General features: G+C 41.4%; 1 protein-coding gene across 5 annotated transcripts in view; it reads right to left on the bottom strand.

Annotated features, from left to right (window-relative positions):
- Window positions 1–282: 282 nt before the first annotated feature.
- Window positions 283–25619, bottom strand: part of CASTOR1 (cytosolic arginine sensor for mTORC1 subunit 1) — a 59466-nt gene continuing 34129 nt past the window's right edge. For 2 of the 5 annotated variants that reach the window (XM_083145320.1, XM_083145321.1), the window contains exons 7-9: window positions 25263–25345; window positions 6940–7034; window positions 283–1829 (exon numbers count right to left, since the gene is read on the bottom strand). In XM_083145320.1, coding sequence (XP_083001446.1) covers window positions 1764–1829; window positions 6940–7034; window positions 25263–25345 — 244 coding nt within the window. In that variant the 3' untranslated portion in view covers window positions 283–1763. The remainder of the gene's footprint in view (window positions 1830–6939; window positions 7035–25262; window positions 25346–25619) is intronic. The other 3 variants (XR_014444110.1, XR_014444109.1, XR_014444111.1) reach the window with 3 other exon arrangements.

The raw sequence follows: 25619 nt of genomic DNA, 5'->3' as shown, positions 1-25619 counted from the left end.
TGAGATTCTTATTTTTTTGTTTCTGACATAGGATTTGTAAACAAAAACAAGCTGAAATATGTCTTTATGCGCTGAAACCAGCAGAATTTCCAGTGATTCTTATCAAAAGTTCAGAGGAGGAATCAGAGCTCTTAGGTGTTTCTCAAAAACAGGAAACAGGCAACACACAGAAACCAGAGACCACACACAGATTCTGTTCATGATTTTATTATCCATTGCAAATTCTCTTTCTATCCCAAAAAGTAACACATTTTGCTTTATGAGACCCCCCCCCCCCCCCCCCCATCCCCACAAATAATAACATGATTCTGCATTATTTTGCATCATTATTATAACAAAATTAAGTGGTAACAGCAGTTGTAATTGTACAGAAAGTGCATGGAGACTGTATCCTTCCTTTCTGTAATAAGGCACTCTTAAAATACATTTGATATTGTTAACGCAAAAAAATACATGCTGGCATATTACGAAATGTTTTACAAAGTGCCATTTGCAATATGTTGTTTGACATAATTACATCTATTTTGTGTAAAAGTGCAGTTAGAGCCTTTTACAATCCTTGTTGAAGACCATTATACAGTAAAATACTGTTTGACATGTAGATGAGTGTAAGCTTGAAAGTAGTATATAACAATCAGTGACTGCGGAAATAACTACAGTACATATAACAGAGGGAACAATAAAACTGAACTGAATAGAAGAAAAAACAAGGTATGTACTTTACAGCTGACAACAGCAACGACAGGCCACTATGAAATTAAGCAATACTAAAAACTTTATGGTAACAACTTCTACATCATCACTAGTCAAGAACCGAAAATGTTGAGCTTCACTGTGCTTTTCAATGTGGTTAAAGAGGTTTGTTAGAGAGAATATGCAAAATTAGCTTCTACACTTAAATGTAAAGGTTGGAGACAGCTGGGAAAGCGCTGGGAAGTACTGGATAATGCACCTTCACAAACTGGGAAAGCACTGGATAATACAGCTTCATAAGCTGGGAAAGCATGGAGTAATACACCTTCACAAGCTGGGAAAGCATGGAGTAATAATACACCTTCACAAGCTGGGAAAGCATGAAGTAATACACCTTCACAAGCTGGGAAAGCACGGAGTAATACACCTTCAACAAACTGTACTTCACTGGAAAATATGAACATACAATTAAGGGGCCCATCATGGGAACCCCTATCAATCAATATTAAAGTAAATTTGTTTTTCACAAAACATATAGTTGATTACTATCCGCTCAATCACTGTATTAACCACCTTGAGATCAATATGGTCTGTAATAAGTAGCCACTATTAAAAAATACAAAGGAAAAACCAATGAGTTAGCTTGTTACATGAAAGGAGAATGATACCGTTCAATAAACAATAGTTTTCATAAAAAAATGCATAAAATAGGCTTTGTATATGTAACAAACTCAAGTAAATTTGCCAAAAAGGCATCTTGACCACACAGATATATATATATGCTTATATCCAATTCATTAAGCACCTACTCAATACATTCAAAACATCTGGTCAATTTTTAACAGAGTATTGCTTTTCGTAAGATTTCACGTCATTGGCACTGGAAGGAGTTACTCTAGCACCTTAACAAAGATACAATATAACATATTCCACGTTCTCCATGTGGTTAGTACATCCGATTTCAGAGCCACCAATTCATGTAGAGTGCAAACTGCAGTTCCGACAGTCCAGCTACACGGCTCAGGTATCCAGTCATGTGATCACTATTGCAGCACGATACACATTCAAGCTTAGCTGTTATTTTCTCGGCGCTGATGTAATAACTTAATTACAGAATCAATGTCTTCTTCTGGCACCTATTCAGAGAGAAAGTGTCATACGACTTGACTTTGCAAGAGGTCATACTTTACACTGTTAAATAATATTGTTTAGTATTGTTACGTCTGTATTTGTGTGTGTGTGTGTACGTTTGTGCGCACACACACACACACACACACACACACACACACACACCCTCCGCCCCCCACCACCCTCAGAATACCAGAGGCTCCATAATTTTTACATCTGGAAACTAATATATTTAGAAAGTCTAATTTGAATCAAAGGAGCACTTAAGTATGATAACTTAATGGGCTCAATGGAAAGCTGCCCTCACACGCATAAATGAATTAGAAACCTCCCTAACATCTCTCACTCACATCAATAATTTCCTAAACGGCGCACTTACCTTAAGATTCTCTCAGTTAAAGGCCAACTAGATCAACTTCTCACCAATAAAGCCGCTCAAGCTCTTTTATGGGCAAAACAAAGATTTTATGAAAAATCTAACAAGGCCAACTCCCTCTATTGGCTAACCAACTACTTGCTAAACGCACTAGGAATCAAATACACACTCTTAAATGCTTAGATGGATCTACTACACATAACCCTAAAATAAGGGAGAATCAATTTCATTCTTCTATGAATCCCTCTATAATCTTGCATCCACTGACCCTTCATCCTTCACTGACACGGAAGCTATTGCAACTATCTAGCTTCATGTCACCTACCCAAACTCACCCCTTCTCAAGTTACTACTCTTAATTCATCGGTCACTCAAGAAGAAATAGTAGATGCTATTAAAACACTACGTTGTTCCGCAGCCACCGGCCCAGATATATTTACCAGCCTTTACTAAAAAAAAATTCTCCACAGCCCTATTACCTATGCTTTCAACTTTTTTTTAACTCACTCCTACAAGGACAACCGCTTGACTCTGCCACCACTAGAGCCAACATTATTGTCATCCCTAAGCCTTACAGAGACCCAACTGAAATGGGTAATTATAGGCCTATATCTTTATTGAATACAGACCTTAAATTGTTTGCTACAGTTTTGGCTAACCATTTGGCTCCACTCCTGTCAACTTTGATTCACTCGGATCAGGTTGGCTTCATTACGAACAGACAAGCATCCGATAATACCAGGCGCCTTAATGACCTGATCTACCTAGCCAACAGAAGGTCTTTGTCTACTCTGGTGGTGGCCCTCGACGCTGAAAAAGCCTTCGATAGAGTGGCTTGGCCCTTTATCCAACATACCCTCCTCCATATGGGCTTTGAGGGTTCCTTTTTAGATGGCACTATATAATAACCCCATAGCCTCTATTTTAGTAAACGGGTTAATCTCTGAACGTTTCCTAATAAAAAAATAGTACCCATCAAGAATGCTCCCTGCCGCCTCTACTATTCGCCCTGATCACAGAACCACTTGCCTCCAGAATCCACCTTAACTCTAACATATCGGGCATCATAACAGGCCATACTGACCATAAAATTGCTCTCTATGCCGAGGATGTTATCCTAAACAAACCCTTCCACTCTCTCCACCTTATTTGATGAAATTCAATTATATAGTTGATTCTCCAATTACAAAATAAATACTACTAAATCTGAAGCCCTTGACATAAACCCCACAGACTTAACTCTTCTTAGAGATACATGCTGCTCCCCTCACCATGGGTTTTTGCCTTTGACAACGCTGATCCCTGCTATCTTGACTCAAACTAGCTCCTTGATAAAGGTCCTCTATGTATGGACTGAAACGTCGGGGCACATATGGAAACCTAACTATACCTATTCCTCATGTTGAATAAAAACACTGGATGTAATAAATATAATATAAATTATAATAAATAAATGTATTATAATAATAATACATTTTAATCAAAATAGTGTGGCATCATTGACCTTACTAAGGGGAAGTGGTGACGTTAGTAAGGTTATGTGAGGGCTTTTAGTGGCCCATAACCTTACATAACCTTACTAACGTCACCACTTCCCCTTAGTAAGGTCAATGATGCCAAACTATTTTGATTAAAAATTAAGCGACTCAGAATGTCACTCACGTTCACAATGATCGGAAGTGGTCACTGACACGCACGGTGGAGCGCACTGGCGCCCCGGAAGTGCCTTCGGTGACCCAGAGTGTCACACGGACCTGGGAAGACCGGAAGCGGTCACTGGAACGCACCGGCATTCCGGAAGTACCATAAAGAAACCACACTTTCTATTATATTATCTCGTGTAGTGTATATAGAGATCTCTCATTCACTACACTTATACTGCGCACCAATAGGCACATAGCCACACGAATTATAACTCCCACATGGCGTTTTTTCAGGCCATATAGAGTTTGGGCCCAATTCCCCACCACAGGAAGTGAGGTCACCCAAAAAGGGGTATATAAAGGAGCCCAATCCAGACACTAGCACACTGGCTCCTAGAGATCCTGTGATTCCTGGTTTAGACTACACTCAGGTAAGGTTGCACTCCTTGAGACTCCATATATGAGGTGTACCTTAGGGACACATATTTGTACTAAATGCTATTTTAATATTGGATTCTGGTTTCACTATAGAGGCTGTATAGATTGTGAACAGACAGACACTTCATTGGATTTATTCTTGTCTGCTAAGAATCAGCCTTTTTCTATGTTGGAGAGACTTCTCTCTCTCTACCTGGTATGTAAGGAATTGTCAATTGGTATTTTTTCTTGGATTTACATCTGCAAATTATGGGATATTTGACATAAAGGTCTTAATCCACTTTAGAAGCTGCATACACCCATTACTGCGATAGGAGGGACACCGTTTTGAACACCCTATTTTCCTGTGTGAATTGATTCACAAAAATCTGGTCCGAGAGACAGAGCTCACCTTGAATTGGTATGTAAATAAGGTGTAGGGTAAATACTTATTTCTAATATAATATATCCGATATATCCAATTCCCTGACATTAAGCCTTAATTTACCTTAAAGGCTGGATTAATCCACCACAGTGGACTGAAGAACGTTGTTATTCTGTATAAGGATTTAATGTGAGAGATTTCTTCTCATCTGAGTTGGTATGTAACACTATAAGTACCGTAGATATGCATCCATTACCCATATGACCACTATTTGTCACTGATTACAGTGAACAATAACCATACATTATATATTTTAATCTCTGTTTGCGGCCTTAGGAAGCCCTAATAAACGACCTAGAGAATTTAACTCCGGCCACAGTATATACAGGAGATATCTCCATTTGTGGTACGTAAATATTCTCGTGTTTTCCACCCTACTTCCAGCAACCTCTCCCTCATCTTCATTTCCTCCATTTCCTCCTCACGTCTGTGAATGTCTTCCTCCTGACTCATTTTTCAAACATCAGCTCTTGGGGTTTATCCCCCTTTACAAATGTACATGTTGTATACGATATATGTACATATTGAGTATTTTATCATGTTTATACAATTGATACAATTGGATATTACATCTGTACATGTTGTATTTTTGTATATAAATATTTTATGTATATGTTGCTCTTTTAATTAATTTGTGTATGTAACGGCATTTTTTACCACTTATATAGATGGGTTCATCGCCCCTGATGAAGTCCCAAGGGACGAAACGCGTCGGGCCGCGGATCTGAATTATATGTGGCACTAGTCATAAACAGTGAAATGAAAATGCATTGCTGGATTAACCATCAATAAATGTTTACCTGTTTTTATCAATTTTATTCATTTATTGTATGTAAAGCCACATAGTGGTATACTCAGCGCACCCCTATTCTTTCCTTTTTCCATCCTTATCCAACCTGTACCTTCATTGACAGCGGGGTACTAAGGTATGTTTGCACTGTTATTTGGTTGTCCTGATGACGATGTAAATACATCGAAAACGTTTGACAAGTGTTTGCCTGCGTTGGTATCATTTATTATATCCGAGTGCCGCCGCTTCCCGTTGTTGTACACCCACCTCTTTTACGGGGGTGTTTCTTGGAAGGTACTGGAGACATTACTGCATTGTGAGGTGTGCTGCCTATCATAGTTACATATATATATATATATATATATATATACACACATATACATATACATATACACATACATACATACATACAGTGGTCGAAGTGAAAATTTAGAAGTGAGGGTATGCTCAAGGTAAGGATGTAACTATGCGCACGCTGCGTGGCTACGGAGATGCTCGCTGTATGCTGTCCTTCGGCTGTCTGTTCCCGTACGAGGTTCCCGGCACGCTGTGTAACCCCTGGAGTGGAGAGCAGCGTGGGCTGTGAGTTCCTGTCGGTGCCCCGGACTAAGGTTGGAGTTTGCCTGGCTTGGTAAAAGTATTGAACCCTGTGGTATCCAGCCCACACTGATGTAACCCTTGGTACGAGCAACTGCTGGCTTGTTAACCCTGTGCTGTGTGCTTTTATGTAAATAAACAGTTTTTATGCACTATGGAGCGAGCCTCTGTTCTTATATTTCCAACATATATGAGAAAGGTGGCACTCCAAAGCTCTTTCCAATGCAATGATTTATTGCAATGATTATGACACATTGGGGTATATTCAATGCGGGGGGGGTGTGGACACAGCGAGTGCAGCTGTTAAAACGGCAAGGCTCGCCGCTATGTGCAGCGCATCCTTGCATTAGTCGTTCCAGGGAATCCGCCACCCTCTGATAGCAAGGATTTCCCCGCAACATAGAATACTGGGAGTGGCTGGCGAGGAGGCTGGACGGTGAGGATGGCTTTTCCTTGCTAAATAAAGTTCCCCCCTGGGAACTCTTTTAGAAATTATGAAATATAGCTTTCCTTTCACAAGAGGTGCTCCAGATGACAAAATAAACATTTTACAGTCTGACACTTGATTGGCCAATTCCAGCCCATTTTCTTGAATCCCGGGATTGGCATTCCTAGATGAGACTCTGAAGTTCTAAGGGGTAAAGTTTCTAAAGTCGAAAGATGGGATGTTGCACATAGCAACCAATCAGATTGTGCCTATTATTTTCTACACTGCAATAGAGAAATTGTAGACAAAATCTGATTGCTTGCTAAATCTTTTCATTTTTTAGAAGCTTTTGGAAATTTACCCCTCAAACTAGTAGGAGGTCAACAAAAAATCATGCAATCAAAGATCTGCGTATCCACTTACCAATGCATGGTCAAAATTGAAGGTGCTAATATAATAAGCCGATATATCTTCTGCAGCTAGAGGTCCAGCTATTTGTGCCACTATGCCACACTCATCTGCAAAATAAATAACAAAGAAAATGAAATATCATGCATCAAGTCATGAGATAGCACAACACATCCAAGGAGTATTATGGTTTCAGTGAAAGCAAATGTTTCAGACAGAACTGTATAGGTCAAGAGATGAAACAAAGTGTAGCAGATGAAATGAACGGTGGGAATGTGGCAGTGACAGATTTAGATTAGATCTATCATTGCTTTGCTGGAATGATCATCTGCATTTTAAGCACTTGAAATAATGTCTCCTTTCCTCCTCAGTAGTTGCCATTATAGATAGTAACTTTGAAGCTATATTTAGCATTTGTGTTTCTGGAGACCAAAGTGCATGAATTTCTAATTATTACCATTAAATTATAGTTGCCCCACATTCTTTACTTTTCCTCGAGTCTACGTAGATCCTCAACGATTAATTTACCCCTCTCTAGCCTGTTGCATACAAGTACCAGGGTGGGGGGGGGGGGAGGAGCAGGCAGCGGGCATGCAAGCACCAGGGGGGGACTGGACATTACACTATTTGGTTCAGAATATTTTTTTTTCCTGTTTTCCTCCTCTATAACTAGGTGCGTCTTATGGTCAGGTGTGTCTTATAGAGCGAAAAATACGGTATATTAAAGAGCATTGGTCCAAGTACAGATCCCTTGGGTAAACTATTGGTTACATTTTCCTTGACATGTCGACGTAATGTATACTGGAGTTTTGAACCTTGTGATAACTTCTTGAAAACTCAATAAATAAAAAATGTATAAAAAAAAAAACTATTGGTTACATTTTCCTCTATAAAATGCACTCCATTTACTACAACTCTGTTTCCTATCCTGCAACCAGGTTCTTATCTATTTAATGATTTTAGTATCCAGTCCCAATCTCTCACATTAAGGGGGGGTACACACCAGAACGATTAGGGCTCAATTCCATCAATCTGGATCCAATTCCGACCGATTGGATGCAGATTGTATGTAGATTGGGCACGTTTAAGTCCAATTCCGATCCGATTCCAATCCGATGCGCGTCCCCGCTGTCGTTTGGTCGTTTTACAGATCCTACCTGCTGCAGTGAGGATCTGAAAAAGATCCATTCAACTGGATACAGACTCAGATCGGATTGGGATCAGATTGGATGCAGATCGTTAGCAGATTGTTAGCAGATTGTGTGCTCCAACAGATTGTGCGAAAATCACACAATCTGCTAACAATCTACTAACAATCAGGATCGTTCTGGTGTGTACCTGGCCTTACACTGGCAGATATGGGCCTGGTCAACAAATGTAATAATGCTATAACACACTACTGTGGAATATGTGGCTATCCTGCTATTTAAGGTTACAAGAGTCAGAAAGACACCCAACTGCACTATAGCACAACATAATGCTATAAATACAAATATCTAATACACATGTTTAGTTGTGCCGACAAGAAGGCAAAACTAAACATCATTTAGGACTTTAACTCTGGCATTTCCAATTCACTTCCATGCCAATGATTGCAAGCCAGAGTGTGGGTCCAGGTGGTGTGTCCATATAACTTACAGCCTTACTGGCTGACAAAACACGGAAGATAGACAACATCCGTGGTTCCCAAAATCAGTCCTCGAGAACCTCTAACAGTTCATGCTTTTCAGGTAACCAGTAGACTTTTAAAATGTGACAGCTGGTGATGATACACAGAACACCTGCCAGATGACCTGCAAACAAGCTGCTAGGGGTTCTTGAAAATAGAGTTTTGGAAACACTGGACTGGAAGATAATTGGCATTTGTGGCATGTAGACTAAATCCATGCAATAACACCATAATTATAATACAAGTATCCTTAGTGTTTTAGAATGAACCATCGTTATAGGGGGCAATAGTGCCACCTGCAGTCATAAGAGAGATACTCTTATGTAGACTTGATACAAAAGAAATCAACTACACAATATAGAAAGATTCTTAGGGTGGGTACACACTAGGCAATATGGCCGTCGGATCCAGTGGATTGGACAACATAATGGCCACATTATCCAGTGTGTATGCTTAATTATGCACTACATCTATTATGCACTGTCATTTATTTGAAATATTGTATTACTCAGAGACTGTAGGAAATCACAGAGTTTATTTGGCAGTGTATGAACCAAAAGAACTACATAGAATTCAAGGCCTATTTTTTAAATCTTTATGCACACTTTCTACTCTTTATAAAGTGCCATTTGGCCAATCACATTATATGTTTGTCCGTATATGTGCGTCTAAAACGTTTTAATTCTTACCTATTTCACAACCAATAAGGTGGGATTACCCGTGAACCTATAAATTCAACGAACACGGACAAATTCCCCCTTATTTCTTAAAAATGAGTTCAATAAAGTACCAAACCTTTTTAAAATAAAATTATCTTTCTAGGTGTGCATCCATAGTGCAATTTCTTTTCTTCTTCGTCAATTGTTATGCACTACCGCAGGTCATCGGTGACGTTGCTCAGCACATCATATGGGATGACAGCATACAGCAGAAGAATGTGCCATGAATATTTGTACAATCTTTCAGTGTTATACTCACATGAATCTGTACAACAACTATGTGGTTCAGAGTATATCAAACAAGACCATACATATACTTGGTGTGCTGTTCACCTAGCCTCAGGCAGAAAGAATCTCAGAGAAACTGGTGATAATTCTTAATACTCTGCTTGAACAGCATGGTTCCTGCATCGCGATCATGAAGAGTATTCTGTTTGAACCCAACATTTCCTCATTTGGGGAAAAACCCATCTCCAGTAAAAGAAGTCCTTCCACTAAAAGTGACCACCAGTGGCTTTGCGGATCCTCATCAATGCTGTCAAGAGCTGTTAAAGCCATCTATTCCTCTTACAATTTCTAATAATCCCAGCTATGGTCTGAAACACTCAATACCTGTTAAACCTAAAAGGATGGGAGGCGGACTGCATACCATTTTTTAATGGTACATCACTACACTGGCTGGAGCAATAATCACTGACACATCAAAATGTTAACCCCCAACAGACTAAACAAATCCCTGCAGGTAAAACTGCAGTACTTCTGTGTAGGGGTCAATATAAGGTTTAAAATGTACAACATTCTAATAAAAGCAACAATCATCCTTTATGCATGTCAGCACTATCTTCCCTTCATAACAAAACTGTACTAGAACTTTCAATATCATGCAAAAAAGAACCTCAAAAAGCACCCGCTAATTTATTTATAAACAGTTTCTTATATAGCGCACACATATTCCGCAGCGCATTACAAAGAATATTACAACATTCACATCAGTCCCTGCCCCAGTGGAGCTTACAATCTATATTCCCTAGCACATGTTTATGCACACACAGACATTCTAGGGTTAATTTTGTTGGAAGCCAATTAGCATACCAGTATATTTTTGGATTGTGGGAGGAAAGCGGAGTACCCGGAGTAAACCCACGCAAACACGGGGAGAATATACAAACTCCGCACAGTTAGAGCCATGGTGGTGATTGATCCCATGACCTCAGAGCTGTGAGACAGTAATGCTAACCATTACACTGTTCGTTGTGCCCAATCTAATCACACTTTCTTCAACAAAGGGAGATTTTATTGCAGGGAAAAAACCTTTATAGAAAAAAAAAACCATTCTCTTCTGACAATACAGTTTTCTATGGATAAGGAGGGTATCTCATACAAAACCTAATCACCAGTTGAATACACAATAGCAGGAATGCACCAAAGTGCAAGAATACCCAAGCATCTGAATGCACCTGATCTCAGCGGGATGCAGCCGAATTCACCCGAACGTCCCAACTCACAAATTGTTGATCTTTCCTGCAGCAGGTAAGATCAACAGATGCAGCAAAAGATCTGCGGGAGTGCACATCAGATAGCATTTGTGAGTGTGAACTTTTTGTAGTAAAAATTGGCCGAAAAATCGATGCAGTGTATGGCACCTTAACCTACAATGCTTCAATTGTTCTCTTTGCTTTTAACATAGTCATAGTTTTTTTTTCTGCAAGGTAACCTTGTTTTAGCATTTATTTCAATGCATTTGCAATGTATTTTGAATAGGAACATTTGTGCCTTTTTCATGAAGTCACATTTTGAACCCTGTCTTTGATAGTCTCCCACCACACATCATTCACTATATTTATATAAACCACATTAGATTTCCATATTCCCCAAACATTAGTCATCCAAACATCCACCCACTCCCAACACCATCACATCAAACACAGAACTAGTACTGCCCTTGGTGACCCCTACCTTTCTCTGTATGATTATCTGAATCATAGTAGCTACTGTGGAACCACCTTTATACACTAGCATCTTAACCCTACTTTTTTGTGCTTTGTAGATAAAAACTAAGACAGCTGTTGGAATAAAACACAAAAGTAAATATACAAAAGCACAGTGATAAACTGCTGAAATAAAATATATAAAAATGTATTACTATTATAACAGGGTTTATACCAAATACACAAACATATAACACATATTATTTCAACATTTTATGGCTACAGAACTTGTAAAATGTGTATTATAAATAGTCCAGTATACTTAATGAGAAGTAATAGCATGTACTACTTTGAAACAGTTGTAAAACAGGCTGGAATCGGCAATGTATAGCAGCTTAACCACTTCAGTGGTATGCCTGGAAAATTTCCCGGCTGAGCAGTGCTGCAGGAGTGGGCTCTCCCGGAAAATTTCTGGGCATTACATCAATATGATTATTGTGTAAAAAAAAACCTCTAGGAGCACCCGACCACGGACTGTGTGTAAAAAGATTACAAATTATACGTAAAATAATTCTTATTCAGCAGAACTCCATGGCAGCCATTACTCTGGGTTAACATCCCATTCCCAAGCTTTAGACAGGTAGTTTTTTCCTTAACCCCACCCATCTGGGGTACATATACTCCCCTCCCCTTTCCTTTTCAGTGGCTCCCTATACTATAAGGAAAAAAACAATCAAGGGAGGGAATCTATAGGCTGTCATGGAGCTGTTCTGAAGAAACTAAATTATCTTAAGTATAATTTGCAATTTTCTTCCTCACACTGCATGGTAGACATTATTCTGGGACATACCTGAGCATTCAAATGGCGGGAATAAAGGACACAGCCAATATCATGCTTCAAAAATTATTAATTCATAATACAGCTTGTTCAAGCACAATTTCCCACATCAATTAGCATTAGACACATCAATGTTATAATAAGAAAAAAGTATGTACTGAGGACCACGTTGCTGCAGCACAGATATCTTTCGTGAAGACCTGAGCCCTCCTTGCCCATGAAGTAGAAACGGCCCTGGTAGAGTGTGCCTTTAATTTTTCTGGAACCTCACAATCATTTTCTTCACATACAAAGGCAATCACTTCTCTAATCCATCTGGACATAGTAACCTTAGATGGTGCTTCGCCCTTCCTTGCTCCTGAATGTAAGATGAACAGAGGTTTAATTTTTCTTATACCTTTTACTCTTCGTAGATATACAGAAACTGCTCTCAAAACATCTAGCATATGTAATTTTTCTTCATCCTCAATCTTTGGATTTGGAAAGAATGCAGGTAGCAAAACCTCTTGATTTAAATTAAAGTTAGATACAACTTTAGGAAGAAAGGTTGGATTGGTTTGAGTACTTTTCTATCAGGCAAAATATTTAGATAGGGCTCTTCCGCCCATAACGCTTGCAATTCACCAACTTTTTTGGCTGAGGTTATGGCGGTCAAAAATACAACCTTCCAGGTTAATAATTTTAAAGAAATATTGTGTAATGGCTCAAATGGCAGAACCGTAATAAGTGCATTTAGTATCAGATTTAGATCACATGGCGCCAAATGTGTTCTAACTCTTGGACGCACTCTCTTAATAGCTTGACAGAACATTTTAATGAGATTGTTTTCGAACAACTTTTTATCAAGCAAAATACTTAGTGCTGAAATTTGTACTTTTAGTGTTGAAACCGCCAGGCCTTTCTCAAACCCCTCATAGAGGAATTGTAATACGCAGGGTATTTCAGTCCTTTCACTCTCAGAATTGGAGATAGACCATCATCTGAATTTTTCCAAATTCTGTAATAAATTGAGGAAGAGACCTTTCTCACATTCATCAGAAGTTAGGCTACTTGATCTGAAATTTTTTTGGGTCAAAATTGACTGCTGAATTTCCAGGCCTTCAAACGCAGAGTCCAAAGATCCAAATGACTCAGATGTCCCAGCTGTAATAACCTGGGCGATACTGGTAGGTGCTAAGGTTCCTGTACTGACAGTCTCAACGCCCTGGGGAACCAACCTCTTTTCGGCCAGAACGGAAGAATTGCAATCACCATAGCCTGTTCCTCCATGATATTTTTCAGGGTACGTGAGATCATAGGAAATGGTGGGAAAACATACCCTAGGTTGAAGTCCCATTTTAGAGAGAAGGTATCTATTCCTACTGCTTCTGGTAGGTGAATTCTTGAATAAAAACGATTAAGTTTTTTGTTTCGATTCATTGCCATCAAGTCTACCTGAGGCACTCCAAACTTTTTCACTACTTTTATAAATATTTATTGGTCTAACTCCCATTCTCCTGGCTGTATTTTGTGTCTGCTGAGGAAGTCTGCAATGATGCAGTTTCTTCCTGGGACGTGTAGAGCGGACAGCGACAGAAGACTTCTTTCTGGCCAGAACAGGATCTTTAAAACCTCTTTCCACAAGACTTGGCTTTTGGTTCCACCCTGTCGATTTAGGTAAGACAACGGTCATGTTGTCGATAGTACCCTTAAGTGCAAATTTATAATTTGATCCTGGAAGTGCATCACTGCCCTCTGGACCGCCCTCATCTTTCTTTGGTTTGAAGACATTTTCTGTTCCTGCTGGGACCAAGTACCCTGGCAAGTTTCCCCTTCTAAATGAGCTCTCCAGCCTCTAGCACTTGCATCTGGTGTAATTATTATATATTGAGGATGTTTCAGAGCCGTTCCACTGAATTTTAGCTCTTCTCGTAGCCATTAGTCTAGAGCATGGGTCTTCAAACTGTGGCCCTCCAGATGTTGTGAAACTACAAATCCCAGCATGCCTTGCCACAGTTTTGCTATAAGGGAGCGTTAAAACTGTGGCAAGGCATGCTGGGATTTGTAGTTTCACAACATCTGGAGGGCCACCGTTTGAAGACCCATGGTCTAGAGAGTCCCTTGCTGTATGGCTTAGGCTTATCTTGTACTCCAACTCCGTATTTTCCTTTTCCAAATTGTAGTACTTCTCTTTGTAGGATTCTCATTTTCCACCTTGCCCACGAAATATCTATTGTAGACAACACCATCCCTAGCAGACGGAGTGGTGTTAGGCGTAGGGAACTAATTTTTTTCTCTTTGAACCACGATAGCCATAAGATGAATATGACCGCACCGGTCTTCTGAAAGAGTAATTGTGTGTTTTACTGTATTTATGATTAGGAGAGACCTCTAAATAAAGGGGTATATTCAATGCCAAATGGCGAGCTATGACGGCGAGCAGTGCCTATTGCTCGTGGGTCAGTATTCAACTGACCCCCCTTAACTCGCAGTTTCTACCTCGCTGTTTCTTTTCAGTGAGGTGGAAATGGCGAGTGTGGCCATCGAAATGGAGAGGCTCGCCACTATATGCAGAGGGCTCCCCATACTGGGGAATCTGCTTTCCCTGGAACATAGAATATGGCGAGCGGCCGGCGAAAAAGCTGGACGGCAAGGGTGGCTTTTCCTTCCCAAGAAAAGCCATCCTCGCCGAGGGCATTAAATACCACCCAATGTCTTGTACTTAATGATCACCCTAATACCCCAACACAGCAATGTGCATCTTAAACGCAATGCTCAGTTGCACACAGATATACAAGTGTCACATATCAAATTAATGAGTGTAGTCTCATAAAACACAAATGTACATACACATACTTACACACATGAAAACACAGCCATTTCTCATACTAACCTTGTGCTTACCCATGCTCACTTCAACCCCATATGTGTCACCCGTTTGCCTCCCTCCCCTTTAGAATGTAAGCTCTCAGGAGTATGGCCCCCTCTCCCCTCATAGTCTTTTTATTCTCTTAATAATACGCCTTTTGCATTACCACTATAACCCAGGTTAACCAAGCATGTGGCTCAGTGTAAAAGGGTTAATCCGGGACCAATTATTCAGAATCCAACCTGGCTAGCTTGCAGGGTTGGACCTGGGAAGGAGCCGGGTTAAAGGACAGTGTGAATGGGTAATAGTGTTCATTCTAGCAACCGCCATATTTGAAAACCCATGCAGTCCCTCTTCCCTGCCTGGGGTGTCGCTGTCTGCTGTGGTGTTTCTAGCAAAGTGTGGTCTGTATATCAGCACTGATATGCAAACCAGACCTGTGCTAGAAACACCACAGCAGACAGCAACACCCAAGGCAGGGAAGAGGAACTGCATGGATTTTCAAATATGGCGGGTCCTAGAATGAACACTAGGTAAACCAAGTTCCAGGTGCTTCCTGGTTCCTTCACAACGGACACTGGACCAGGGTGAGGGCATTGCATGAGGGGGTTAATGCTGCAGACTGGGTCCCGATGCTACAGCACCCATGTGCAATGTAAATGGACTCTGATCCGGGATAATCCATGTCCGAGCCACAGTGGAAAGAGGTCTGTCCCGGGTTTAACACTGTTTAGAATGGTGTTCCAAATCTCAGGTCAGACAAGGGTATTAGACTATCTTCTACTCTATACAACAGCACGTTACCCTCAGTTTCTGCCACCCTAATGTTTAATTCAGTGTCCTTTCCCATGATGCAGCAATAGTTACATACCATATACTTGTCTTACATTGTCTTGAACTGTAAATTGATGTTTCCTTGTTTTGCTCATTTGTTTGTGATGTGCTATAATACCCTAGTAGCGCCATATAAAGGATATTAATATAATAATAATAATAATAATAATAATAATAAAAAAAAACACAGCTACAAACACAAACTATAATAGGTTTTCCTTGGCTAATGCAACTACTAAATAAAGAGCAGCAACTGTAAGTTTGGAAAAAATAAAATGGTATCCAGATAGCATATAGAGGTACTGCTTTCCTAGCACGGCACCCATCTCATTGATTGTATGCCTTAAGTTTAAGGTACTTAAGGCATACAATCAATGCGATGGACCCGATTTTTTAATCTCATGGATCTTATGAATCCATAAGATGCATGAGATCCATGAGATAAAAAATTGTGAGCCCCCAATAACCATTGTTAACGCCACCAGCACTATCAACGCCATTCCGAAGCATGGCGAGCGCAGCGAGCCTGCGAGGGGCGGCGGTACGCGTCCTCCGACCTTTTCATACCCCCACTATCCACGTCTGCGTGGAGTTGACTTTATATAGTGTGGCGAGCGCAGCGAGCCCGAAGCATGGTGAGCGCAGCAAGCCCCGCGAGGGGACGCGGACTACTTTACATGTATTCCGCGTCTCCTCGCGGGGCTCGCTGCGCTCACCACGCTTCGGGCTCGCCACACTATAGAAAATCAACTCCTCACTGACGTGGATAGTGGGGATATGAAAAGGTCAGAGGACGTGTACCGCCGCCCCTCGTGGGCTCGCCACGCTGGGGGTTGGCGTCAATAGTGGGGTGGCCATTTCACCCATGAGGGGGGGTTAGCAATTAAAATTGGGGTTTTGGGGCCTTTTTACATTGATTCCAATGTAAAAATCTCGTCGACTGCATCATCTCATGCATCTTATGCCGCACAAACACATAAGATGCATGAGATGCTTGCAATGTAAAAATCTCGTCGATTGCATCATCTCATGCATCTTATGCCGCACAAACACATAAGATGCATGAGATGCATGAGATGCTTGCAATGTAAAAATCTCGTCAATCTCGTCGATTGCATCATCTCATGCATCTTATGCCGCACAAACACATAAGATGCATGAGATGCTTGCAATGTAAAAATCTCGTCAATCTCGTCGATTGCATCATCTCATGCATCTTATGCCACACAAACACATAAGATGCATGAGATGCTTGAGATATCAGCCCCACACATACAATCTAGATCGTGGGCGCCGTGCTACGAAAGCAGTACCCATATAGACATTACATAGATGGACAGTCAATAGGTCGACAACAGATGGCTGAGAGGCAAAACTGTCAACATGGTTAAAAAGTTAACACATGGTTTTTCATAATTATTATGGGTATGTTTAGTATTTAGATCCTGCAGCATGCTGCAGTAGAACTGGATGGCAGGATGACCGGATCTCAAGGCAAATGCATTTCAATGGCAGCGGCACTGGTCCGGGTCCCCACCGGCAGTGAGCGCGGGATGGAAAAATGGAAAAGAAAAAAAAACATTTAAATATCAAAATGGCCACCTCCAGCCAATTGGTGCTCTCTGCCTTATTGCTCAGCCCCCTTGAGCTGGCTATATTAGCCACCGCAAGCTAGGGGGCAGGCAGTCCAATGGAGGAGTAGGAGCTGAGAAGAGCTCCTGAAGATGACAGCGTCCTGAGAGGCGGTGGCCATGCAAAAGAGCCTCCTCCAGATGAAAAAACGGTGGTGTGTTTTTATTTTACAATTTCCTTTACAGGGGGCTATAGGTCCCAGCAGGCCTATAAAGCCCCACATGCTGGTATCTGTGGCTCTCTCAAGTACTAGCATGTGGGGCAGGCTTGCTGGTTCCCGTAGTCCCACTGTAATAACAATATTACTTCTTAAACAAGCTATCAAACCCGCACCCCCCGCCCAGTGATAGCCCCATGCATCAGTCTAGGCCTGGGGTGCACTGGAGGGGGAGGGAGGGGGGCTTTATTCTGGGAGGTTCCCAAGCCCCCAAGAACTCCTGGACTGGGCTGACTAGTTAGGGTAGCTAATGCTTTGGCCATTGGACCCCATCAAATGTGTCCCCTGGCATTATACCCCTTGCTAGTGGAGCCCAGTTCTGGTACCCGACTCATTTTGTCCCCCGTATTTTGGGAACCAGGGCCAACGCCATGAGCCCAGTGCTAATTCTATTTTTCTAATTTTCCAGCCAAAAAAAAGCATCTAGCTAACACGCAATGGGCCTTATTCTAGTTCACTCTGACAAAATCCTTCTTAGATGGACAAAACCATGTGCACTGCAGGGGGGGCAGATGTAACTTGTGCAGAGATAATTAGATTTGGGTGAGTTATTTTGTTTCTGTGCAGGGTAAATACTGGCTGCTTTATTTTTACACTGCAATATAGATCTCACTTTTGAAGTAAAACCCCACCCAAATCTAATTCTTTCTGCACAAGTAAGATCTTCCCCACATGCTGTGCACATGGTTTTGTCCATCTAAGAAGGATTTTGTCAGAAAGAGTGAACTAGAATAAGGCCCAATATGTGAACACAAGAAGGGGCATCCTGACAAACAGATCCTGCTTGACTGCATTCTGCTAAAATGCAATGAGTGTAATGGTGTGCCAGGCGCAGAGAGGCACCATGCCCGAAGCACAGCAAATGAAGCCATGCAAGGGGACGCGGTACACTTATACTGTGTCCATGCTGAACTAGATCGACATATACACAAAAAAAACAAAAACGGTACTGGTTTCCTAGCATGGCCACAATCGCGGCCATCGGGTGTAATTTTTAGTGGCCTGCGACGCGACCGACGCGATGCCCCCGATTTTTCCATTGAAATGCATTGAAAACAGTGAAAATCGTGTCGGTCGGGTCGTATGCGTCCAAAAATGCTTAAATGGTCCACCCGCGATGGCCGCGATTTCCCCATAGGGAACAATGTTAAATGCCTCAATTTACCCGCGATGACCGCGATTTCCCATAGGAAACAATGTTAAATGGGTCAATTTACCCAAATCATCATAGGGAACAATGGTATATGGGCCAGAAACCCCAAAAAACACCCCTGAACATTGACATGTCCCCCCAAAAGTAGTTCACGCCACCCCGCGATCAACGTGAACCCGAAGCGTGGCGAGCGCAGCGAGCCCGCGAGGGGCGGCGGTACGCGTCCTCCGACCTTTTCATACCCCCACTATCCACGTCGGCGTGGAGTTGAGAATAGAATAGTGTGGCGAGCGCAGCGAGCCACCGAGCCCGAAGCGTGGCGAGCGCAGCGAGCCCCGCGAGGGGACGCGGATACCTTCACAGGTAAACGCGTCCCTTCGCGGGCTTCAGAGGTATCCGCGTCCGCTCGCCACGCTTCGGGCTCGGTGGCTCGCTGCGCTCGCCACACTATTCTATTCTCAACTCCACGCCGACGTGGATAGTGGGGATATGAAAAGGTCGGAGGACGCGTACCGCCGCCCCTCGTGGGCTCGCTGCGCTCGCCACGCTTCGGGTTCACGTTGATCGCGGGGTGGCGTGAACTACTTTTGGGGGGACATGTCAATGTTCAGGGGTGTTTTTTGGGGTTTCTGGCCCATTTACCATTGTTCCCTATGATGATTTGGGTAAATTGACCCATTTAACATTGTTTCCTATGGGAAATCGTGGTCATCGCGGGTAAATTGAGGCATTTAACATTGTTCTCTATGGGGAAATCGCGGGCATCGCGTCTGGCCCATCGCACCCGATTTTTTAGTGCATGCGATGGCCGCGATGCCCCCGATTTTACACCCGATGACCACGATCATGATCGTTGTGGCCGTGCTAGGAAACAAGTACCAAAAAAACTGTCAAGCTTTTCACTGTCAACCTTTAGACCTTGTCGACCATTAGTTTTTCACCTAGACAGTGTAGATCTAAAAGAACAAACCCTGTTTAGGGTGCACGTTAGCCACTTGGCAAAAGGCTAGGCTGTGCAAGGGAAGGTTAGGATAAGAAAACACACACACACATATATATATCTCTATCAACCTTTTCTGTACCAACCATTTTGAACCAATTAACATTTTGCATTGTGACCCTGCCAACCTATTGCTTGTGTACATCTGGTGTACATTTAAAGAGAAAAAAGGAAAGGGTGTCACTGTGTGGTGCACAGGAGGTGAATTTCACATAAAATGTAACCTTTATTGATTTCTTTATAAAATGTTGCGAAATATTGACATAAAATATACACAAATTGACACGGACAAACGTATTAAAAAGGATACTCGATCCTCACACAGGGGTTCCCCCGCTGCACTATCTCCCTGAAATAAGTTGGTTCTTCTTAAACAGCACATGCTACTCAAAGTCTCTAAAACACACACACACACATATATACATACATATATATATATATATATATATATATATATATATATATATATATATATATATATATACAGTATATATATGTATTTTGGCTGCAGCCTCCTCATGAACATTAATGATTTGTGGTTTATCATCAGTGGAGATTTAATGAGGGGTTTGCAGTGACGTGAGCAGGCACAATGGATTGGTACAATATCTGGCGGTGTGTACTGTTCCACAGCCCCAATTTGTGGGCGAGGGATGTGTACCGGCTCAGACTACTTCCCCGAGTCAGTCAGGTGCAGTTCCAATGCTGATCACCTGCCGCTCAGTGGGAGAACCTCAGCCGCGACCGCTATGCGGTGTTAAGCAGGGATCGTGGTGTACATGTATAACACCTCCGACACCTTGCCGCTCAGGTACCAGAGATCAGACGGTGATAGGCGCCACACACCGCTGCTCTGTCAACACGGGCCCAGTGTCGACTGGCGTCCGTGGGTAGCGCTTCCGTTTTAAGCTAAACAGAAATCAAAATACATTCATGGGGGGAGGGGGGGGATGCACACACTGTGGGTACAATGGTCTGCGTACGCTTCGCAAACAAGCTTTAGGATCCTTGATGAAGCCGCCGTGATAAGTTGGCGGGGAAACGCGTCGATCCATAACAGACCTCTGCTTTTAAGGACTAGCCGGCCGGCCTCCTTCTCCAGCTGAAACCCATCTGCATTTCCTAAAAAAAACGGAGCCTGCTTTATCCCCTACAATCCGGGACTCAGGTTTGAGGAAACTAACTGTGGGAGCATTTCTGTATGTATGTGATTGGAATCGTTTATTTGGGAACCTATAAATATCACATTGGTTGCTGAAACTCATTTTCCTAATAATCTAATACTAACAGACTGGCTGCATGCAAAAATTTCGTCTTTTTTGATTTTTTTTCTGAAGATTTGACTAAATCAAGTTGGAATTAACCCATGGCAGGATTAACCCTAATCTACTAATACTTAGGGTGCTGCTCACGCTTTGTTTTTAGATTCTGAATTTACCCCCATTACCTTGGTGTGTTATATACATATACCCATTTTTAATGTAGGTATCGGCCGGTACCTTATGAAATCCATTTTTTGATATTTTATTGTTTTTAATTTTTTTTCTTTGTGTGTGTGTGTATATATATATATATATATATATATATATAAGAAAAAGAAAGTACCCAATGCCGCGCCCTAATAGCCCAAAGCTGCACCCCTGAAGGTCCCCTGTTAGCTGGAACCCAGAACAGATAGAAATACAAAAAATCAGGGTGCGCTAAGGTAAATTAATACAACTGGTAACGATTCAAAAGTACAAATATTTAATACAAACAGTGCCAATCAATGGCTAAAAGCAGATATCATACAAAGATACACTGTGATATCATCATTAGTTGACAATCCAAGAAAAAGGGGCCCAACGCGTTTCGTCACTAACGTGACTTCATCAGGGGCGTTTTGATGTCTTGATTGAAAACTGTACAGACAGCACTAAAAATGATAATAAACATACAATAAAAATACTGATTTGTACTAGATCTGAGAAGAAGAGAGAGTTGGAGGAGGAGAGAAGGACAATGGAGAGAACAAAACAATTGATAAGACATAATTTTGCAGCCCAAACTAATATTTAAATTATTAAAAATTATTATTAAGAAATACCATAATTTATCAAAAAAAAAAAAAAAAAAAAAAAAAAAAACGAAAAAACAGCAATAACAAATCCTGTTATCATAAATCATTGTTTAAAATTGGTACCTTCTTAGGAGCGATAAATGTTAGGGTATCCCCAAACAACGATATTTGTCAGAACTTCACAAAGTAAGAATAGTGCAGATGCATATCTGAATGGTAAAAAATATATACATACAATGGAAACATTAGGGTTTATATCGAACCCACTATTTTAGGACCATCACCAACACCCTTGGAAATATAATTCAAGAACTTACATATCACAAAAACATTCAAAGAATGTCGATGGAAATGGATATAAAATAGCAAATCTCCAGAAAATTCTGTATCTCCACACCAAATGAAGTGGTGTTAACATCAAGGGTTAACCAAACAACTTTGAAAATAAATCAAAGTAATTCCATTTAGTGTATATACAAACATAGTTAATTATGAGACAGCAATCAACTAGAAAGGAGCAGTGATAGCTTATCACTGCTCCTTTCTATATACACTAAATGGAATTACTTTGATTTATTTTCAAAGTTGTTTGGTTAACCCTTGATGTTAACACCACTTCATTTGGTGTGGAGATACAGAATTTTCTGGAGATTTGCTATTTTATATCCATTTCCATCGACATTCTTTGAATGTTTTTGTGATATGTAAGTTCTTGAATTATATTTCCAAGGGTGTTGGTGATGGTCCTAAAATAGTGGGTTCGATATAAACCCTAATGTTTCCATTGTATGTATATATTTTTTACCATTCAGATATGCATCTGCACTATTCTTACTTTGTGAAGTTCTGACAAATATCGTTGTTTGGGGATACCCTAACATTTATCGCTCCTAAGAAGGTACCAATTTTAAACAATGATTTATGATAACAGGATTTGTTATTGCTGTTTTTTCGTTTTTTTTTTTTTTTTTTTTTTTTTTTGATAAATTATGGTATTTCTTAATAATAATTTTTAATAATTTAAATATTAGTTTGGGCTGCAAAATTATGTCTTATCAATTGTTTTGTTCTCTCCATTGTCCTTCTCTCCTCCTCCAACTCTCTCTTCTTCTCAGATCTAGTACAAATCAGTATTTTTATTGTATGTTTATTATCATTTTTAGTGCTGTCTGTACAGTTTTCAATCAAGACATCAAAACGCCCCTGATGAAGTCACGTTAGTGACGAAACGCGTTGGGCCCCTTTTTCTTGGATTGTCAACTAATGATGATATCACAGTGTATCTTTGTATGATATCTGCTTTTAGCCATTGATTGGCACTGTTTGTATTAAATATTTGTACTTTTGAATCGTTACCAGTTGTATTAATTTACCTTAGCGCACCCTGATTTTTTGTGTATATATATATATATATATATATATATATATATATATATACTGTATATATATATATATATATATAATATATCCTTTTTTGTATGTTTATAATAACAATATATGTTTTTTTCAAAAAAAACTTTGAACTGGCTATTTCTTTTGTCTAAAAACCTGAGCGCTTTCTTTTTGTGGCTGTGCTTTTGTCTTCACGGGGATTGGTAGCCCCTATTGGTTAGCAGCTGGGTTCATTAGGCTAATTATTCAATAGATTGGTTGTCATTAGCGCTACTTCACTTCTCTTGCCGTTAATGGCAACGAGCAGGTAATTTAAAATGTATTAAAAGCCTTAATGTGGGACACAGTGCGCGGCATACTGTTTCAGAGGCATTGTGGTGTGTGGTTTAATGTGTAATAAGCATGACAGCGTGGGACAATTTTCAGTTATTAGGCAGATTTTTGTTTTTCCATTTTAGCAGCTCTTTGGGGCAGATGTATGAAGCCTTAACAAGAGATGATAGATAGAGAGATAAATGTCCAGCCAATCAGCTACTTACTGACTTTTTTCAAACACAGCCTGTAAAGGCCCCCATACATTAGGCCGACTTGTCCTTAAGACAAGTCGGACCCAATTCTCCTGTGAGCCGCCCGGGAGCTTCCCCGGGAGGCTCACACACAATTTGGCACTTGATGAGCCAAATTTGACATGTGATAAATCGCTTGTGATTTATCACATGTCGGGGCGCAGGGGGCGGGCGGTGAGGGGCAGGGGGCGGCGGTGCTCTCATCAGGGCAGGCAGCGGGTCCCTGAGCGCCGGGGAGTGCGGACCTGGCCGGGCGGTGATGTTCATATATATCAGCAGCGCTGCGGGAGTCGGGTGCGGCGAGTGCTGCTGGCTGACCTGGCCGGGCATGTGATAACAAATAGCAGCAGCGGGGACGGGACGCGCAGTGGCGGCTATTTGATTTTTTAAATACCTGTCAAATGACCGTCCGTTCTCTGATTGGCTGAGAGAGCGCTCAGCCAATCAGAGAACAGCCGGTCATTTGACAGGTATTTTAAAAATCTAATAGCCGCCACTGCGCGTCCCGTCCCCGCTGCTGCTATTTGTTATCACATGCCCGGCCAGGTCAGCCAGCAGCACTCGCCGCACCCAGCACCACGTCCCCTTCCGACTCCCGCAGCGCTGCTGATATATATGAACATCACCGCCCGGCCAGGTCAGCACCCCCCGGCGCTCAGGGACCCGCTGCCCGCCCCACTGCTCCTCCGGTGTCTGCATGCATATGCCTGTCAGGTGGGCAGGCATATGCATACAGGGAGGTCGGACGTGATCGTATGTACTGACTGTCCGACCTCCCTGATCCGGTCCGATGCGCACGGGACCGCGCATCGGATCGGATCAGATATCACACACCTGCGATTTTGGGCCGATTTCACCCGATTATCGACACAAAGTGCCGAAATCGGATGAAATCGTCCCAAAATCGGATAGTGTATGGGGGCCTTAACATGGCAGTTGGCAGGTGATTGGCTGGACGTTTATCTCTCCTTATCACACTTGCATTTATCTCTTGTTAAGGCTTAATACATCTGCCCCATTGTGAGGTTTATTTTTTCTTGATTAGCTAACAACCAATTATGTTTGGAGACCTCTAATATATCATGTGACAGTCCAAACCTTTAGTTGAGAACACTGGGTGAGTGTGTAGGAGAGAGAGCATGCTATGGAACAAGCTAAATAAAATAGCCATTTATAAAATATGTATATATGAAAGAACTTCAGTAGTCCTTGTTAAGTCACACTTTCTGGAGTATTACAAATACATGTTTAGGTCTGTATTCTGTTTACACATGTATGTTGCACAACCGGCAATGAACGTGTGAGACCATCGCACGTCCACGGTTGCTAGAGCGCCAGCCACCAGATCTGGGCAGCTGGTGATGTGCCAGCAACAATGGGGCTGACCCCATCTGCACATGAACATCTACACCCAAATGTATCATTTACACTGTTTACATTGGTGGAGTGAAGGTAAATCATGGAAAAAAAAACGGGAACTCACCAAAGCCAAGGGGCTGCCCACCTATTCTCACCATTCGCCATAGTTCTCCAGAGGAACTTGTCAGAAGAAGGTCAGTCGGAAATCTGAGGGAAGTAGCAAAGTTACTGACGTCAGCACTATTACACATACACCCCAAGATGCTGAACTCTTAACCTTCTGAACTTTTAACAAAGCTATAATTATATATACAAACAGACCTCCTGCCATAAATAGTGCATTAATACACTCATTCACATGTGAAATCAAATGCGGGGGTTTTTATTTAATTTTTTTTTGGGGGGGGGGGGGGGTGTTAATTCCTAGGAAAGTAATTTAACTGCAAAAATATTTCCCACATTACCTCAAAGTGATAAACTG

This window comes from Crinia signifera, chromosome 1 (genome assembly GCF_055691185.1).
Source record: "Crinia signifera chromosome 1, ASM5569118v1, whole genome shotgun sequence".
Lineage (NCBI taxonomy): Eukaryota > Metazoa > Chordata > Amphibia > Anura > Myobatrachidae > Crinia > Crinia signifera.
This window is presented reverse-complemented; position numbering and strand designations above follow the sequence as displayed.